This window comes from Panulirus ornatus, chromosome 43 (assembly GCF_036320965.1).
Source record: "Panulirus ornatus isolate Po-2019 chromosome 43, ASM3632096v1, whole genome shotgun sequence".
Lineage (NCBI taxonomy): Eukaryota > Metazoa > Arthropoda > Malacostraca > Decapoda > Palinuridae > Panulirus > Panulirus ornatus.
This window is the reverse complement of record NC_092266.1, coordinates 19,166,869-19,183,089: the sequence shown is the minus strand read 5'-3', so window position 1 is coordinate 19,183,089 and position 16,221 is coordinate 19,166,869. Positions and strand designations below refer to the sequence as shown.

At 35.8% G+C, this 16,221-nt stretch overlaps 1 protein-coding gene across 1 annotated transcript; it reads left to right on the top strand.

The window, feature by feature from the left end:
• Positions 1 to 265: 265 nt before the first annotated feature.
• EMC3 (ER membrane protein complex subunit 3) lies at positions 266 to 15,730 on the top strand. The gene is made up of 5 exons (XM_071687140.1): positions 266 to 452; positions 3,249 to 3,349; positions 3,884 to 4,036; positions 8,916 to 9,077; positions 14,378 to 15,730. Exons 1-5 carry the CDS (start codon positions 304 to 306, stop codon positions 14,584 to 14,586), a joined length of 774 nt encoding a protein of 257 aa, XP_071543241.1. The 5' UTR covers positions 266 to 303; the 3' UTR covers positions 14,587 to 15,730.
• The last annotated feature ends 491 nt before the right edge of the window (positions 15,731 to 16,221 follow it).

The window sequence follows — 16,221 nt, the reverse complement described above, 5'->3', positions numbered from 1 at the left end:
GTATACTAACTAACTAATGAAATTAAAATCGGTAAATACATACGAATTAAAGTAAATTAGTATAGTTATGTTGCTCCATGGTATATGATTTGTAGTCTACCTACGGAATTCAGTGTGGCCTGAACCAACACAGCTTATTTACCATTTACAGTTAGAAAAATTAAGAAAAGAGTTGAAATTACTAATGCTACAAGAATAGTACCATGAAAATGTATATGTGTATCTCAGAGTCACATTTTCTATGACGCCACCACCATCGATCAACAGTGAAGTTTGTAGTTGAAGATAAGCGACGTCGTAACCATGGCTGAACTGCTACTTGATTCTGACATAAGACTATGGGTCTTTTTACCCATAGTACTTATCACTTTTCTTTGCGGTATTTTGAGACATTATGTGAGTGTATTAATTTCAACTCAAAAGAAGGTGGACCTAACCCAGCTTCAGGATAGGTGAGATCTTTAACACTGAATCTGTTTTCATACATATATTTTAGGCAGTACTTACTTTACCTATTTGTATTTGTATGGAATTGGTTGGTAACTATTGTGTCCCCAATTCAGTTATCATCATATCATTTATTTTAAAGAGATTGAGTGCTTTTGGTACAGGCAACGATGCTCAGAGAACAGTTTCTACTCCGGACAGTCGCCCTACAGGAACGTGTGGAGAGGTCAAATCAGGCCAATGTTCACTCTCAAATTCTCCCTACACCTCACCCTCAAACTTAGGTTAGGTTAGGATAAACATAGGTCTGTATTGCCCTCAACACATTGTCGTGTGGAGCGACTGCCCTCGAGCCACCTACAGCACTTCGGCCTATGGTCACATCTGGTAATGAATTTTACCTCAGTTATTGTGTGTGGAAAACTGTATTGCCTAGCATTGCTTCATCCTCCCACTTTATAAAACTGTAACTTTATAGTTTACAGACGCCCTTTTATAAAATGGTAATTTAGTAGTTTACAGACGCCACCTTTTTAGATGATAGTGTTGAACAGAATTTTTAGGAACGATTAATGCAGTGTGTGTAGATAATGTAAAGAATGGGATTTTTGATGTATCATCTGTAACACTCCATATATTTTGCTTTTTTAAAGAGGGCTGGACTTTGAAGTCCAAAGAAATTGTGGAGGAAAAGCACTCAGAATCAACCTAGAATGGTATAAGTTGAATTCATGCAAACACTAAACAAACAGAAAGGATACATATGGCATCCTGATGTAGTTTTCTAAGGTCCGCATGGTTCACATGAGGACATTACGAAATTGACCAGCTTGCTGACAGCTGACCAAAAAAATCACTTGGTGCTTCCTCGGATCCTGTAGAGCTTTATTTGAGTCAGATATCAATATAAAAGGCAGATAATGTAATAGAACAAGAAAACTAACCTATAGAGTGGAGGAATGCCAATAGTTAATTATTATTCCTGCATTCCTGTGAGTGTTCTCATACCTTGTAATGTTTGAATCTAACGATATGAGTTTTGTAGATATGGGCAAGTTCAGTTGTTTACATTAATGTAGGGCTCAAATTAATGCTTATGAGATCTCTCCCTCGCAAGGCCTGAGTCTTGAATCTCTTTACTCATCTGAATTATCTATTTACTTTGCCAATCAAATGAAAGAAAATGGCAGAGATAATAGGAATATTGTACATTTTACATAGGAATGCATGATGATAATTTCTTTACAAATACAGTCAGTCCATGTTAAAATTTCATGTTATTTCATTTTATAGTCCCTTTTATTGTATTAACCCCACATTTTCCCCATCTCTTATGATGCTATCACAAATGATTTGATATTGAAAGATAGTTTTAAAGGGTAGTATAGCAAAACTCCACTCTTTTATATTATTCCTTCTGGTAGCAACAAAGATTCCTTGAGAGAAAAACTAAGATATCAAACCTATAAAATTGGCATCTCTTTTAGAGATTTACTTACCTACGTAATCCATAACTGTGACCTCTAGTGTTTTACCTACATAATCTGTAATTGTGGTCTCTTGCCTTCTTCTTTGCAGGTATGACACATTGCTCTTTGTCACTTTCTTCCAGTCCTTCCACACATTTGAATAACATAGTCATATCACTGCTTGTCTTATGTTCTTAAAATCTCCCTTAATTCCAAATGTCACCAAATACCAATGAATATCACTGAAAATTTAATGTGTTAAACATTTTTTCTCTTATGAAATGAAAGATAACCATATAAGAAAAGTAAAACAACCAAGATTCAAGCAATATAGGGCTTTACTTATTTATTTTTGTTTTTGGTTTATAATTATTCCACAACCAAATTCTAAAAGAGTCCATGTATTATCCAGAACTTTTCTAAAGGTTCCTGAAGCCCAAGGTTCTTAAATTTCACGAGTGAAACTTTGTGACATATAATTTTCCGTGGTATTTGGAGTTTAGGCAAGCAAAGAAAATTCAGTTTTCTCATAACGTACATTTTTAAGGAAGCTGCTGACAAGTGGTAGTTCTTGGTACTCTTTCAATCATATTTAGCTCTATGTTTCTTCACTTATGGGTTCTAAACAGCTGCAGCAAAGTCCTGTAGAGATTACTATTTATTTTTTATCATATTCATCTTTCATATATAAGGGATATCTTTATATTAGCCATTACGTTTTCCATATTTTTTAATATTTTTATTGATTTATTCTTCCCCTGATAACTTAGAATTTATAATTATGCCCAGTACCATTACTACTACCACCACTTCTATAACCCCCAGTTACTGTCTTACTGCTACTGCCATTACCACCACCTCTGCTGTCACCTTTGCTATTATCACTACCACCACCTTTTCCCCATTACAACCATTAGATTTCTGTATTTTATGAAAATTATTTCAGCTGTTTATTGTCTTAGTTAAGCAGATTCATGTATCATTTATGGGAGACCAGTGTTTTAACATTTGATGTGAATCGTCATATTTCTTTATAATATGGATTTCAAGGAATTTTATTGACATATTTAGAAAACTTAGTTTCTTTTGATTTTGAAGATTTCACAGAAAAGGTCAAATTGATGATTCATTTATTTTTGTGGATTATTGACACTTTTCAGGGATCCCTCAGAAAACTGATTGCTATATGTAGCATAAAGTTTAAAGGTTCAGAATTGTGATATCACACATAATCATAACTTATCAATGATGATTTGCCAAATAGCATTGCTTTTAAGTTAGAGTGTAAAATATCAATTGTTTGAAAGTAAGACTTATGTTGAAAATTTACAGCCAGGCCATGATTCGAGCAAGAATGTTGCGGGAGAATGGGAAATACATACCTGAGCAATCTTTCCTCATGCGCAGACATTTCTTCAACAACGATGAATCAGGTACAAAAGTCTTCATGAAATTTACAAAATTATTGTAGCAGAAATAGATATGAATCAAATGAATCTATTCTTAAGGGCAATCACTCCTTCCCAATTGACACTACTTTGAAAATCTTTAAAAACCAATTAATAGCACAGTAACTCCCCCTTTCTTAAGAAATTCAACTGCAGTTGCATCCACTGTAGCTGCCTTAACATACTATTTTTTACACGTCAAGCCACTTCCCATGACTCTTGCTTTATTTACTGAAAATGTTGAATGTTCAGTATTTGTCAGTAGTATTGTGCCGCATCACTGCACTTAATATGTACTATTCTGTAGCACTGTTTTTTGCTCGAAAAAATTACCCAAGGTACCTCAAAAGTCCCATGAGTTTTGATGGGAAAATATGCTTCAAATATTGCACTTGTAATTATTGCAGAAACTAGAAATGTAACTTAATGAAATGAAATGCAACCCTTATAATGAATGAGAATGAGGTATATAATGATTGCTGAAATCACATTATAATTCAATAATGTTTGTTTTCACAGGTTACCTTAAGACAGTAAAACGTGCATCAGCCCCACAACCCATGACTGACCCCAATATGATGGTAGAAATGCTAAAAGGACAATTAACTAATATGTTGCCCATGATAGCAATTGGAGGCTGGATCAACTGGACTTTTTCAGGATTTGTTACAAGTGTGTTTCATGTCTAAATGTTTTGTATGGAACATATGATTGTTTTGAGATGAATAAAACTGTTCTTAATCATTTACAGGATTTGGAAGATCTGTAAATATCAGTTAACAGTAATATATGAACTGTACCCTTGATTTTTATGTATTCAAAGGGGTTCTCCATTGACCATGCAACACTGATAGGAGTGAGTAGGTGTACTGGCCAACATTGCAAAGGGTTACAGGGGTTGCAGTGTCCAAGGACCTGTTATGTGATGTTTTGGTTTATGTTTTATTGTTTTATTTTGTGTGTTTGCCTTTAGACTTTACGTGTGTTTGGAAATTTAACCTGCTTCCATTCTTGTCTGGCATTCCTTATAGGCCTGCTTTCATTTACAGGTGGCTAACTTTTCCTGCCTCATTTTAAGTATCTAGTTGAATTATTGTACCATTAGTAGCTAAGAGAGGTCTCTGCCATCCCTATGAATGTGTAGGAAAATTTCTTCTATCTATATTTGACACCCAACTTTATAAATGCATAGTTTTCACCCTGCAGGATGTGTGCATGGCACTCCCTGTGGAAAATATATAGATTGTTGGATGAACTAATTTAGTACTGGAACAGTTATGATATTTATCTACTTGTGAGAAAAGTGAGACAGTAAATGACTCTAGAGCAGTTTTGGTTGGATTATGCAAAGAGAAGGGAGGCAAGCTCCACCACCCTTGACAAGCTGATAGTGGTAGCGGTGCCCAAGACAGACTGGTAGTCAAAGGAGGTATGTCAGCACATTCTAAAACTTCTGCCATCAAAAGGAAAAGGAGCAATGACACAAGTAGAGTGCCATGTGTGCATGTACTCACAGAAAAAGTGTTTCATCACTTTTTGTGTGAAACAGTATGGTATCAAGGATGAAGGTTTTGAGAAATGTCCACTTGTCTGTCCTCGTACTGGTAGTCCTGTTTTCATATTGTAATATACTAATTGTTAGCGACTTATTTTGTCATTTGCCATAATGAATGTTGTATTGATTTCATATTTCAGTGGAAATTCCTATGGATTAGGTTTACAATAATTATTAGGAAATTTTTCTCATTCACAATTACCAACACTACTGAAACAACACAAGTTATATTGGTCATTTTGAAGTTCATCAGATCCATTCAGAAGGATACTTTTTTAACGTTTACACCATAAGAAGAGAGCAAATGGGAAAATTAGCTGATACATAGTATAGGGAATGTGATTTTGGGTTGTGTATTGGTGAGAGCTTCAGAGATATTCACTCCCTGGGAAAAGAACATAGTGATGGAAAGGTATATAGAAATGTAGAGTGCAAAACTATTTATACAAAGAGTATAGAGTAAGTAATGGTAGAAAGTATGGAAAGTATAAGAATGTGTTGCATGGTATGAATATATTTCATCATCTTCTCCATCAGAGATGTGCCTGTATGAGAAATCAGTGTAAAGACTGACACAGAAGTGATCTGAAATAAACAAACCAGATTACCATAATGCAAGACTCAAATGGTGAGGAAAGGTTGCACCAGACTTAATGTTATGCTCTGTTGCATCTCATAACATGCTAATACAGTGTTAGATATGTGATGTTTTTGGGTACTTATACTATTCATCTGGAAGACAGTGCTGAATATGTATATAAAAGTGTCATATTCAAAGTTATAAAGTTTATAGTGTATGTTAGGCAGTCTTGAGTGAGAACTAGACATGCGACATGTGGCTGGAAGTGTGTTTTGTATACCATTATGATCTTTGAATTGCCCTCTTTTTTGTTAGAATTTTGAGACATGGTTATGGCATTAGTAATATGAGTGATTTTCTGAACAAACGAAGTGCTGTTCTGCCTTATTTCCAAAGCACATTGTAATGTGTTGATTCTAGATGAGAAATAAACATCTCCACGAGAAAGGAGGTGCTTCAGCATGCTAGTATACCAAATAAAGTTAGTTACATCAGTCAAAGAAAGATGATCTTGGTATAAAGTCATTCTCATGTCACCGTGAAAAAACTGAGTGCAATGGTGCAGGAGACAAGGCACCTAGTATTTCCCATGCTGGCTTCTTCCATCCTGATCATTGTCATAGTCGATCAGATCACATTGCACTTATAATCTTTTCTATTTCTCCTCACAAGATGCTACATCTGATGATAACACTTAATTTTCATCACAAAGATTGTCTAACATCTTCAGAATTTCCCATAGGGTGAGCATAATCTTCATGTCACATGAAGTGTCACCATGTGAGAGGTTTTGGCACACGCATCTTCTCAGATGATTAGCAGCAAACTGAGGATCATGGTCCTTTTTCCCCATATATAATGGGCATCAGTATTGATTGCTAGAGGCCATCATTGTTATCATGAATTAGCTTCGGAAAAATGTTAATCATGTGATGATGGAAGCAGGCCTATAAGGATTGACAGATAATTTTTTTTTTTTTTTTTTATACCTCGTCGCTGTCTCCCGCGGTTGCGAGGTAGCGCAAGGAAACAGACGAAAGAAATGGCCCAACCCCCCCCATACACATGTACATACACACGTCCACACACGCAAATATACATACCTACACAGCTTTCCATGGTTTACCCCGGACGCTTCACATGCCTTGATTCAATCCACTGACAGCACGTCAACCCCTGTATACCACATCGCTCCAATTCACTCTATTCCTTGCCCTCCTTTCACCCTCCTGCATGTTCAGGCCCCGATCACACAAAATCCTTTTCACTCCATCTTTCCACCTCCAATTTGGTCTCCCTCTTCTCCTCGTTCCCTCCACCGCCGACACATATATCCTCTTGGTCAATCTTTCCTCACTCATTCTGTCCATGTGCCCAAACCATTTCAAAACACCCTCTTCTGCTCTCTCAACCACGCTCTTTTTATTTCCACACATCTCTCTTACCCTTACGTTACTTACTCGATCAAACCACCTCACACCACACATTGTCCTCAAACATCTCATTTCCAGCACATCCATCCTCCTGCGCACAACTCTATCCATAGCCCACGCCTCGCAACCATACAACATTGTTGGAACCACTATTCCTTCAAACATACCCATTTTTGCTTTCCGAGATAATGTTCTCGACTTCCACACATTTTTCAAGGCTCCCAAAATTTTCGCCCCCTCCCCCACCCTATGATCCACTTCCGCTTCCATGGTTCCATCCGCTGACAGATCCACTCCCAGATATCTAAAACACTTCACTTCCTCCAGTTTTTCTCCATTTAAACTCACCTCCCAATTGACTTGACCCTCAACCCTACTGTACCTAATAACCTTGCTCTTATTCACATTTACTCTTAACTTTCTTCTTCCACACACTTTACCAAACTCCGTCACCAGCTTCTGCAGTTTCTCACATGAATCCGCCACCAGCGCTGTATCATCAGCGAACAACAACTGACTCACTTCCCAAGCTCTCTCATCCCCAACAGACTTCATACTTGCCCCTCTTTCCAAGACTCTTGCATTTACCTCCCTAACAGATAATAGGAGCGATTTAAGGGTTGAATCAGTTTGATGAAGTCAGCCATGAATTGTTCTTTGAAAGATGCTGAGACAGATCAACCAGAGGCCATAACATGAAATTAAACAAAAAACTTATAAGAAAAGATGTAAAGAAATACTTTAATATACAAAAGAAGTGGATGGTTGGAATGTACTGAATAGATTGTGAATGTGGACATCCTTTAGAAGTTTAAAAAGCTATGTGTTAGTAAAGTTGATATCATCAGTAAACCGTTTTTTGAAAGATACATGGTAGAACAGCTAGCAGAGACCGTACCTTGAAATTAAGCAAGAAACATTAGAAAAGGTGCAAATGAATACTTTTATAGCTTAAGTATAATGGATGAATGGAATTAAGTGACATGACTGAGCACAGCATACAAAAGTTTTAAAAGTTGTATGATGAAGTTGACAATGTCAATGGTAAACATTTCTTTGAAATGTACAAAGATAGAATAATCAGACACTATAACTTGAAATCGAGCTGGAAACTTTTTAGGAAAGATAGAAAAAATACTTTTATAATATAAGAACACTGGTGTGAGATTGTGAATGTGAACAGTATACAACAATTTAAAAAGTTGTCTTTATCTAATGCTAGAGAAAGTTTAAGAGACTTGGGGCCCTGAGAGTGCAGAACTCCCACCCCAAACAATATGAATAGGTAATTACATTTCATAAAAGGTAACACCAGGAACAGATGAAAAGGCTCCGTTGTATCATATGTAATGTACCAAAACCATAGCCCCATCCACAACTGAGGAAGAACAGAATAAATTGTGTGATGAAATTATGAATGTTGGCAGCAACAGAAGTTTAAAAATCTGTTGCAGTGATTCAAAAGATGCCCTGGAAATGTAGAACTATCTCTTTGTACCATACAGATAGTTAATTACAAGTAGATTATTACAGACACCATTAATTCCTCAGCCCTCATTTAATTACTAAGAATGATATAGATTAAATTATATGGCTGATAAAGTAACTTCACGTCGCAATAGGTTTGAGTAATTTTTAACCTTGTTACATTCTTTTGTTCAGGAATGAATTTTCCATTCAGTACAAGTCAAAACATTGAATGTGCTCCATAGAATTTTTCAAAACTGCTTCATACTAGAAGGGGATTTGATATTAATTACTCTTGAGGTATAGTAATGATTGCTAAGGAGGTTGTTTGGGAAGATCATACATATGTCAACATGCCTTAGATGTAGAAATTGTATGCAAAATAGTAATAGAGTTAGGTAAATAATCTTCATAATGATTTTAAACTTAAGTCTCTAAATTGTAACATGAATTGCAGTTTGTAACAGGTAGATTTCATGTTTTGAATGATAACCATAATTGATGTTATTTCTGCAGCTAAAGTGCCCTTTCCTCTGACACTGAGGTTCAAGCCTATGCTTCAACGGGGAATCGAACTAGTCTCCCTGGATGCTTCATGGGTATCATCTGCTTCTTGGTACTTCCTCAATGTTTTTGGTCTCCGTTCTATTTATGCCCTTGTTCTTGGAGAGAATAATGGTAAGTATTTGTATTTTCTTCTTATACTGTTACTCTATTGAATTTCAGTTTGATTTAAAACTGTAACAGTGGTTCCTAGTCTTGGGTTGTGACTGACATCATGGTTGCGGAGGGCATTCAGATAATTTTAGAAGTGCAGTGTTTCACAAATGAAAATTGTTTAACTACAGTATTTTTCAGTTGCTAGATTTGCAGTCTTTAGGCTGTATTTGGTAGGCAGCAAGTGACCAGGGAGGTATATTATAAGTTCTACTCGCCTGGGTATCAGGAGGGTTAGTGATGGCTGCACAGTGAGCCAGTACCTCAGTGGTTGTGAAGTTGCACTCCTCTGACCCAGGTAGCTGTCTTTTCTTTCTGCCTCACCCACATTTGGACTACTGGCATTCTGTCCACAAACATATAATCTCCCCTAGTCATACATAACACTTGACAACACACTTAACTTGCTCAGTTCATTCTTTGTAACTCTAGATATTCCTGTGGTGAGCACTGTGCTAGCCCTTCCTTTTGGCAAAATGGTAGGAACAGTAGATAGAAATAGAAGGTAGGAACATTTAGGGTGGAGCATTAGGTAAAAGTATTCAGTAGGAACATTAAGTAGGAGCCTCAGCAAACACTGTGCTAGAGTTGCCCACTACCAGCGGCCCATTAAGGGTGAGGCGCTAAAGGCTAAGAAGCGGCTTTGGAGTTTGCTAATTATGGAGACCCTATTGCCTTGGCAACCCCCTTGGGTGAGCTCCAGTTAGAGCTGGCATCAGACGTATAGATAGATAGATTGGCAATCACGCACACCGAAATTGTGTAGACATCGAGCATAACTGAGAGATGAAGGCATCACTCAGCTGAACTCTAGAGGTGCCAGGTATTAGAAATTTTTGTGCCTGTTTTTGCACATTTACAAATATGAAAACTTTTAGATATACCTAAGGGTTACGAGTTCCTGTAGGAGGCAAAATTAAGGTTGCAGCGAAAACAGGTTTGGAAACACTGCTGTAAAGTCTTGGATGGCATTGAATGAAAGTAGAAGATCAAATAAGTAAGGAATGATTGATTGGTATGTGTTGAATGGATGTGTTTGGAGTTGTTAGGAATACTTTATACTTTTACTTTTTATTGTCCAGTAGTAATTCCATCAAAGATATCTAGTTCATACACACACACAGCATGGACTGGGAAAAATGTGTTGAGAAATATAGCAGCCAGAGTATGTAACATGAAATTAAGCTATAAAGATGTTGAAAAAGATGTAAAGAAATAATGTAAAATTATAAAAGTAATGGATAAATGGAATAGAATGATAGGATGGTTAATTCAAACAACATTTATAGATTTAAGAAGTACTGTAGTAGTAGAGAACGATTAAGACATGGGACTGTAGTAGTAGAGAGTGTTCAAAACATGGGGCCCCAAAATTGTAACTCCCCTCCTGTACAGTACAAATCGATAAGAAATAGGAAACTACAGTTCTGTGGATAGACTATCTCAGTAGAAGGAAACAGAGGATGCATGTTAGTGGAGCCTTTTACAAATGGGACAAGGTGACCAGCAGAGTGGCACAGGGCTTTGTTTTGGAACTATTACTCATTTCGATCTCTGTAAATAACTTGCTTGATGGTTTAGAATCCTTCCTGAATATGTTTGCAGGTGATGCAAAGGTGAAAAGTGAGGAGAGTTGCATCAGTTTACAAGGGGGCCTAAACAGACTCCACACTTGGTCTGATACATTGCTAATGAAGTTCACATTGATGAAATGTGAAGTAATGAAGATGGAACATAGTGAAAGACCTTAATATGATTATTATCTAGCAGGAAATATGCTTCTGCATTGTGCATTTCAGAAGGACTTAGAAGTCATCATCTACCATAACCTATTGCCATAGTCCCACATGAGAAGAATAGTTAAGGAGACAAAGTGTCTGCTGTTGAATATTAGTATAACACTCAAGTATATGTATAAAGAAATTTTTGGCAAGCTGTTCATAGGCCAGTACTAGAATATGCTTCTCAAGTTTGGCTACCACACCTAAAGTAGCACAAAGAGCTAATAGAGAAGGTCCAGAAGAGAGCAACAGTGATGATACAAGAATTAAGAGAGAAGTTGTGGCAAAAGACTAGAGATTGTAAACTTACCCAGTTTGGAAGAGTGAAGGGTGACCTGATCACAACCATTAGGTTTTTAAAACAGATCGATGACATGGACAGCTAAGTTTTTAAGGGGTGTAAGAATAGAGCAACTAGAGGACATAACATGAAGTGCAGAAAGAAATGTGTTAAAAATAATATAAAGAAGTACTTTTATGTTACAAAAGTGTGGGATGAATGGAATGAAATGACTGAGGAAAGGTTAATGCAGGCAGCATACATAGATTTAAGTAGTTGTATGATAGTAGAGAATGTTCAAAAGATGGGGCCTCATGAGTGTACAACTCCCTCTCCATACAGTGCAAATAGGAAATTACTAATTACACACACACACACACCTACATACATAAAACAAAGGAATTTTGAGATGGGCAGTGAAGATATAGTGGCACTCCAGTCAGCCAGAATTTATAAGGTAAGAGAGAGCAAGAAACAAATATCCCAGGATTAGAAAGGAGGAAAAAAGAAACTTAGAAAAGAATGTTTGAATAAGTTAGGAGAAAATTAAAATTTTTCCCATAAATTCATCAGGTGTCAGTTTTTAGTTAAAGCCAGCTAATCAGGCAAAGGTATTTGGAGGAAGGAATTGTTAAAAGATAATGTAAGGATATGTAAAGAACTGATTAACAGATTCAGAATTGTTTTCAATGTAGATGACACTATGGACGGCCTCAACACCAGTGTGATGCAGTTGAGTTGAGGTTTTATAAATTAATGAGATATCTAGAAAAGACATGAAAGGAATGCGGAAAGGTCTTGACCCATACGAGGCTCATTGTCCTGATGAAGTTTCACAATGTGTGCTGAAGACATGTGCAGGTATGCTTGATGATTATACTCTGGAGAGAGGCAGAGTACAAAGGGAATGGAGAAAGGCAGATGTCACACCTATCTATAAGAAAGGAGACCAGGAACAGGCACTGAACTAAAGACTGGTCACATTGATGAGTTTGGTCTTTATGGTTCTGGGAAAGATAATTTGAAAGAAACTGATGTCTTTTGGTGGAGAAATTACCAAATTGAGAGAATGCACTTCTTTAGGGAAAGGATATCATATTTGCAAACCTCTTAGATTCCTACAAGACAGTGAGCTCACTCTTAGACAAAAAGTGAAGTCTGGATGGATTCTTTTTATGTGCATTGGCAGAAAGCATTTTACACACTATTGCATGGGATGCTGATTAAGAATATGAAGCACCAATTAGGAATAAAGGGGAAACTCCTTCGGTAGATAAAAGGTTATTTCAGTGGAAAAGAACAAATGACACTTGTCAAAGGAGCCATCAGAGCTATCTCTTAACACATTGAAGTGACCATTAAAGGCGATCAATTAGACAGTCCAAAGCAATAATTTTCTCAGTCAGTGTTACTGTAAATTGTATGGCCTCTATACATTTTATACATTTTTTGCACAGTTGCCTTCAGCAGATTCTTACCTAATGCATGAACTAATTAATCACCTATGTATTTTGAAAACAATATAGGAAAAACTTACCTAAACTTTCTCTGGGTCCCATTTGTTCATTTGTTTTAAAAGGTCCAATCTTACAAGGTGAATGATTTGGTAAACTGTTGTATTTATGTATTTTTTCACACTTCCTTTTAAGTAGATTCTTTGCCAAGATGTGAAGGATTAACCTTACTTTTCAAAACATTCATTTTTACTCTATGAATTATACAGTTATTGATTTGATAATTTATAAATCTTTTCATTTCTTGTTTCAACAAATTCTTTCTTAATGCATGAACTACTGACTGTTTGCTGTTTACAGGTTCATGCAATGACATGAAGAGAAATAGTGGGTTGTGCATTTGCCAACTTGATGTATTATTCATAAATCTTTTCAACTCTTGTTTTCAATAGGTTCTTCCTTAGTTCTTGAAGTAATAATTGTTTATATAAAAGATCAGAAAAACTGAGGATAAAACCTTACCCATCTCCCATAATCCTGATTGGTCTTCTGTTCAGTATCTTACACTCGGTGAATATGGTAAATTGTTTTCTTTATTGAATTTTTCCAAATGGTTCTATTTGGCAGGTTTTTACTTAGTGTGTGAACCGATGATTACTAATGTTTTGAATATTATTTGATTCATTTATTTCCATTGTTTGTAAAGCATTTTAATTTTTTTTTTTTTTATTATTTTGCTTTGTCGCTGCCTCCTGCATTTGCGAGGTAGCACTAGGAAAGTTTTATTTCATGCATTTTTTGCCTTTGGTCCATGAACCCAAAATTACATAGAAACTTCTATCTTGATATAATGCAATTTTGATTTAGGTACTTGTTTAGTGCTATAACCCAGGTATTTCTCCCATATCCCAAAGGATGTGATGATAACAACATTTTTAATGGTACTACTTGACAATGATAATGTAAGAAGGAACAAAGGGAAAACCCAAATGATTTTTTTTCTCAAAGGCTCAGTCACTTGTTCTGGATGCCCCCCCACTCATGCAGGAAACAGCAAACATGTGCAAAAGAAAGAAAATGACAGTGATAATTATCACTTTTCTTCGTATCAAATAAATGAAAGATTACAGGTGAAGAGAAAATGTGCACATTGTATTATACATGACAGTCTCATGTAGCCTTTTAAAAGCATTATAGATAGGTATGAAAAAAGTGAGGCATGTTTCATCATCCTTCATCTACCCCAATTTGTATGCCATTCATTGAATTTCCTAAATCTGTCAGCCAGATGGTTTGAAACTTAGTGTTGTTCTCTTCAAAGCTGACATTTTTTGTTGTTGTTGTTGCTGTTTTACCTCTCTTTTTTTCTGCCACTTTAGTTGCCAGATTAGTCCTGGTAACTGCATTCTTATTCCTGCTTTATCACATAACTGCAATTAGAGACTTCATGCTATTAATTTCCTGCCTATCATTTTATAAACAACTCTCTACACATCATCTCGTCATTATTTTCTTTACTTTTTTCTTCTTGTTTCACATGCCTTTCTCATTTTTGATACATTGGTATACAGATAGAAAATTTTACCCAGTTTCTTGCAGTCCATACTTTGCTGATTTCTTCACCTTTGCTCTTACAATCTCTTTGGACTACATGCCCTACCTTCCTGTCTTCTTATTTACCCTAGATTATGCATGCATCCATCTTCGGCAACATTAACAAGGGGAAATGTTTGTTTTTCCATACAGCTGCTGATCAGGCGCGTATTATGGAAGAACAGATGTCTGGTGCAGCCATGGCTATGCCTCAGGACCCCAAGGCAGCTTTCAAAGCAGAGTGGGAAGCCCTAGAGATTGCAGAACACAAGTGGGCTCTGAAGGACGTAGAATCGGACCTCCTTCAAAAGGCTGAGGTGGATTGGATGCTAAATGCTCAATCCTATGTAAATACCTCTTAATAAGGATTTTGTTAGTAGGTTCAGAGTTTAGTTTTTATATGAATATCATTATTCATTTCTTAATTGGATATTATATATAAACTGATCATCATAATACTACCATGGTTATATGGCATGGAACTTTTTTTTAATCCATCACAAAATATGTTTTGTACTTGCTATTGCATATTTATAATTAAAGGTGTATTTCAGAATTAATACAGCTTTAATTTTACCCAATCGGGCTTCTGTACATATTACCTATCATGTTATTTCACAAAACTCAGATTTTGTTAATCATGAATGTTGTTTACCCCAGTGTGGAAAATCTTAATCCTAAGGTAGTTATGTTTTTCTCATCAAAAACGTTTCACTCGCTCAGAGTTTGTAAAAGGTTCTGTTTCTTTTACCTTATACACATTTACTAGTTTGTAGTATAAGGTTCTGCTTCTATTACCATATACACATTTATTGGTTTGTATACTACACAACCTTTTATTGATCAGATATCGGTAAATTGTATGACCTTAGATATCCTACCTTACATAGTCCTCAGGAACAGAAATACCCAGAAGTTACTTTAGACTTTATGATAATTCCTGTGGTGATACTTGTATCTCAATATTTTGATGATGTGTGCCTACTATAATGAATCTTGTCCACAAAATTCATGAGGATCTGGATTAGTTATTTGATTTTTAAAAGAAGCTGTTGTGTGCCTTCTTACTGCATTGAAAAATTGTGTTTCTCATGGTATTTTGGATCATTGTCGTTTGGATATTTGGAAACCTTACATGTAAGTGATATACTATGGTCTTCCTGTAGCACCAATTATTTCCACTTTAAGCCATGATGAAGTTCTTTTGTAGCTTATGCTAAGGGTACTGCCGCGGAAGTACAACTGTTAAATGCAGTAATTAGCTTATGATGTGCAAGTGGAATAATTTATCAGTGTCAAACGATGTAAGAGTGGAGTAATTTATCAGATGTCAGACTTTGCCCTTAACCACAGCATAGGGATTGCAGTAACAATGAATTTGCTAGCTCACTGAAACTTGATGAATATGTACTAATTTTGGAGACCCTATAAAAAATGTATTCAATAGATTGATTTATCCAAAATCTGTATATTTTTTCTGTAATAATAAAATGATATTTATAGAAATTATCTTTATGTGCCACTAATGACAAGAAGTTCATTATTAAGTGTGGGAGGATATTGAGGATAGACCTGCTATATTTAATTCATTTTATTTTGTACATTAAAACAATTAATCTGATAATCTTAAAGAACATAACTAAAATTTATGCTGCCAATTATGTTTCACATAAGTCACTTGAGAGTATAAATATGATATAGTTCATCCATGTACAATACTGTGAAGGTCATTAGCAGTATAGTACAAGAAAACATGGAAATTGCTCTTAATACTTATTATTGTTGTATGTAGTGTACAATGTATTGAAGTTTATTGAATCACATTTTGATACACTTCTGACAGGTCTGTTTACCATTTCATAAACTCAGTACACAGTTCTAGTTGTGAAGAGGAACTCAAGAGTATTCTGTTGCGGCAGAAACTGTATATTCTTTATTTTGTGAAAATGTGGATAGGCAACCTTCATCCAGTAATAAACAAAAGCTTGAGGCTGAAC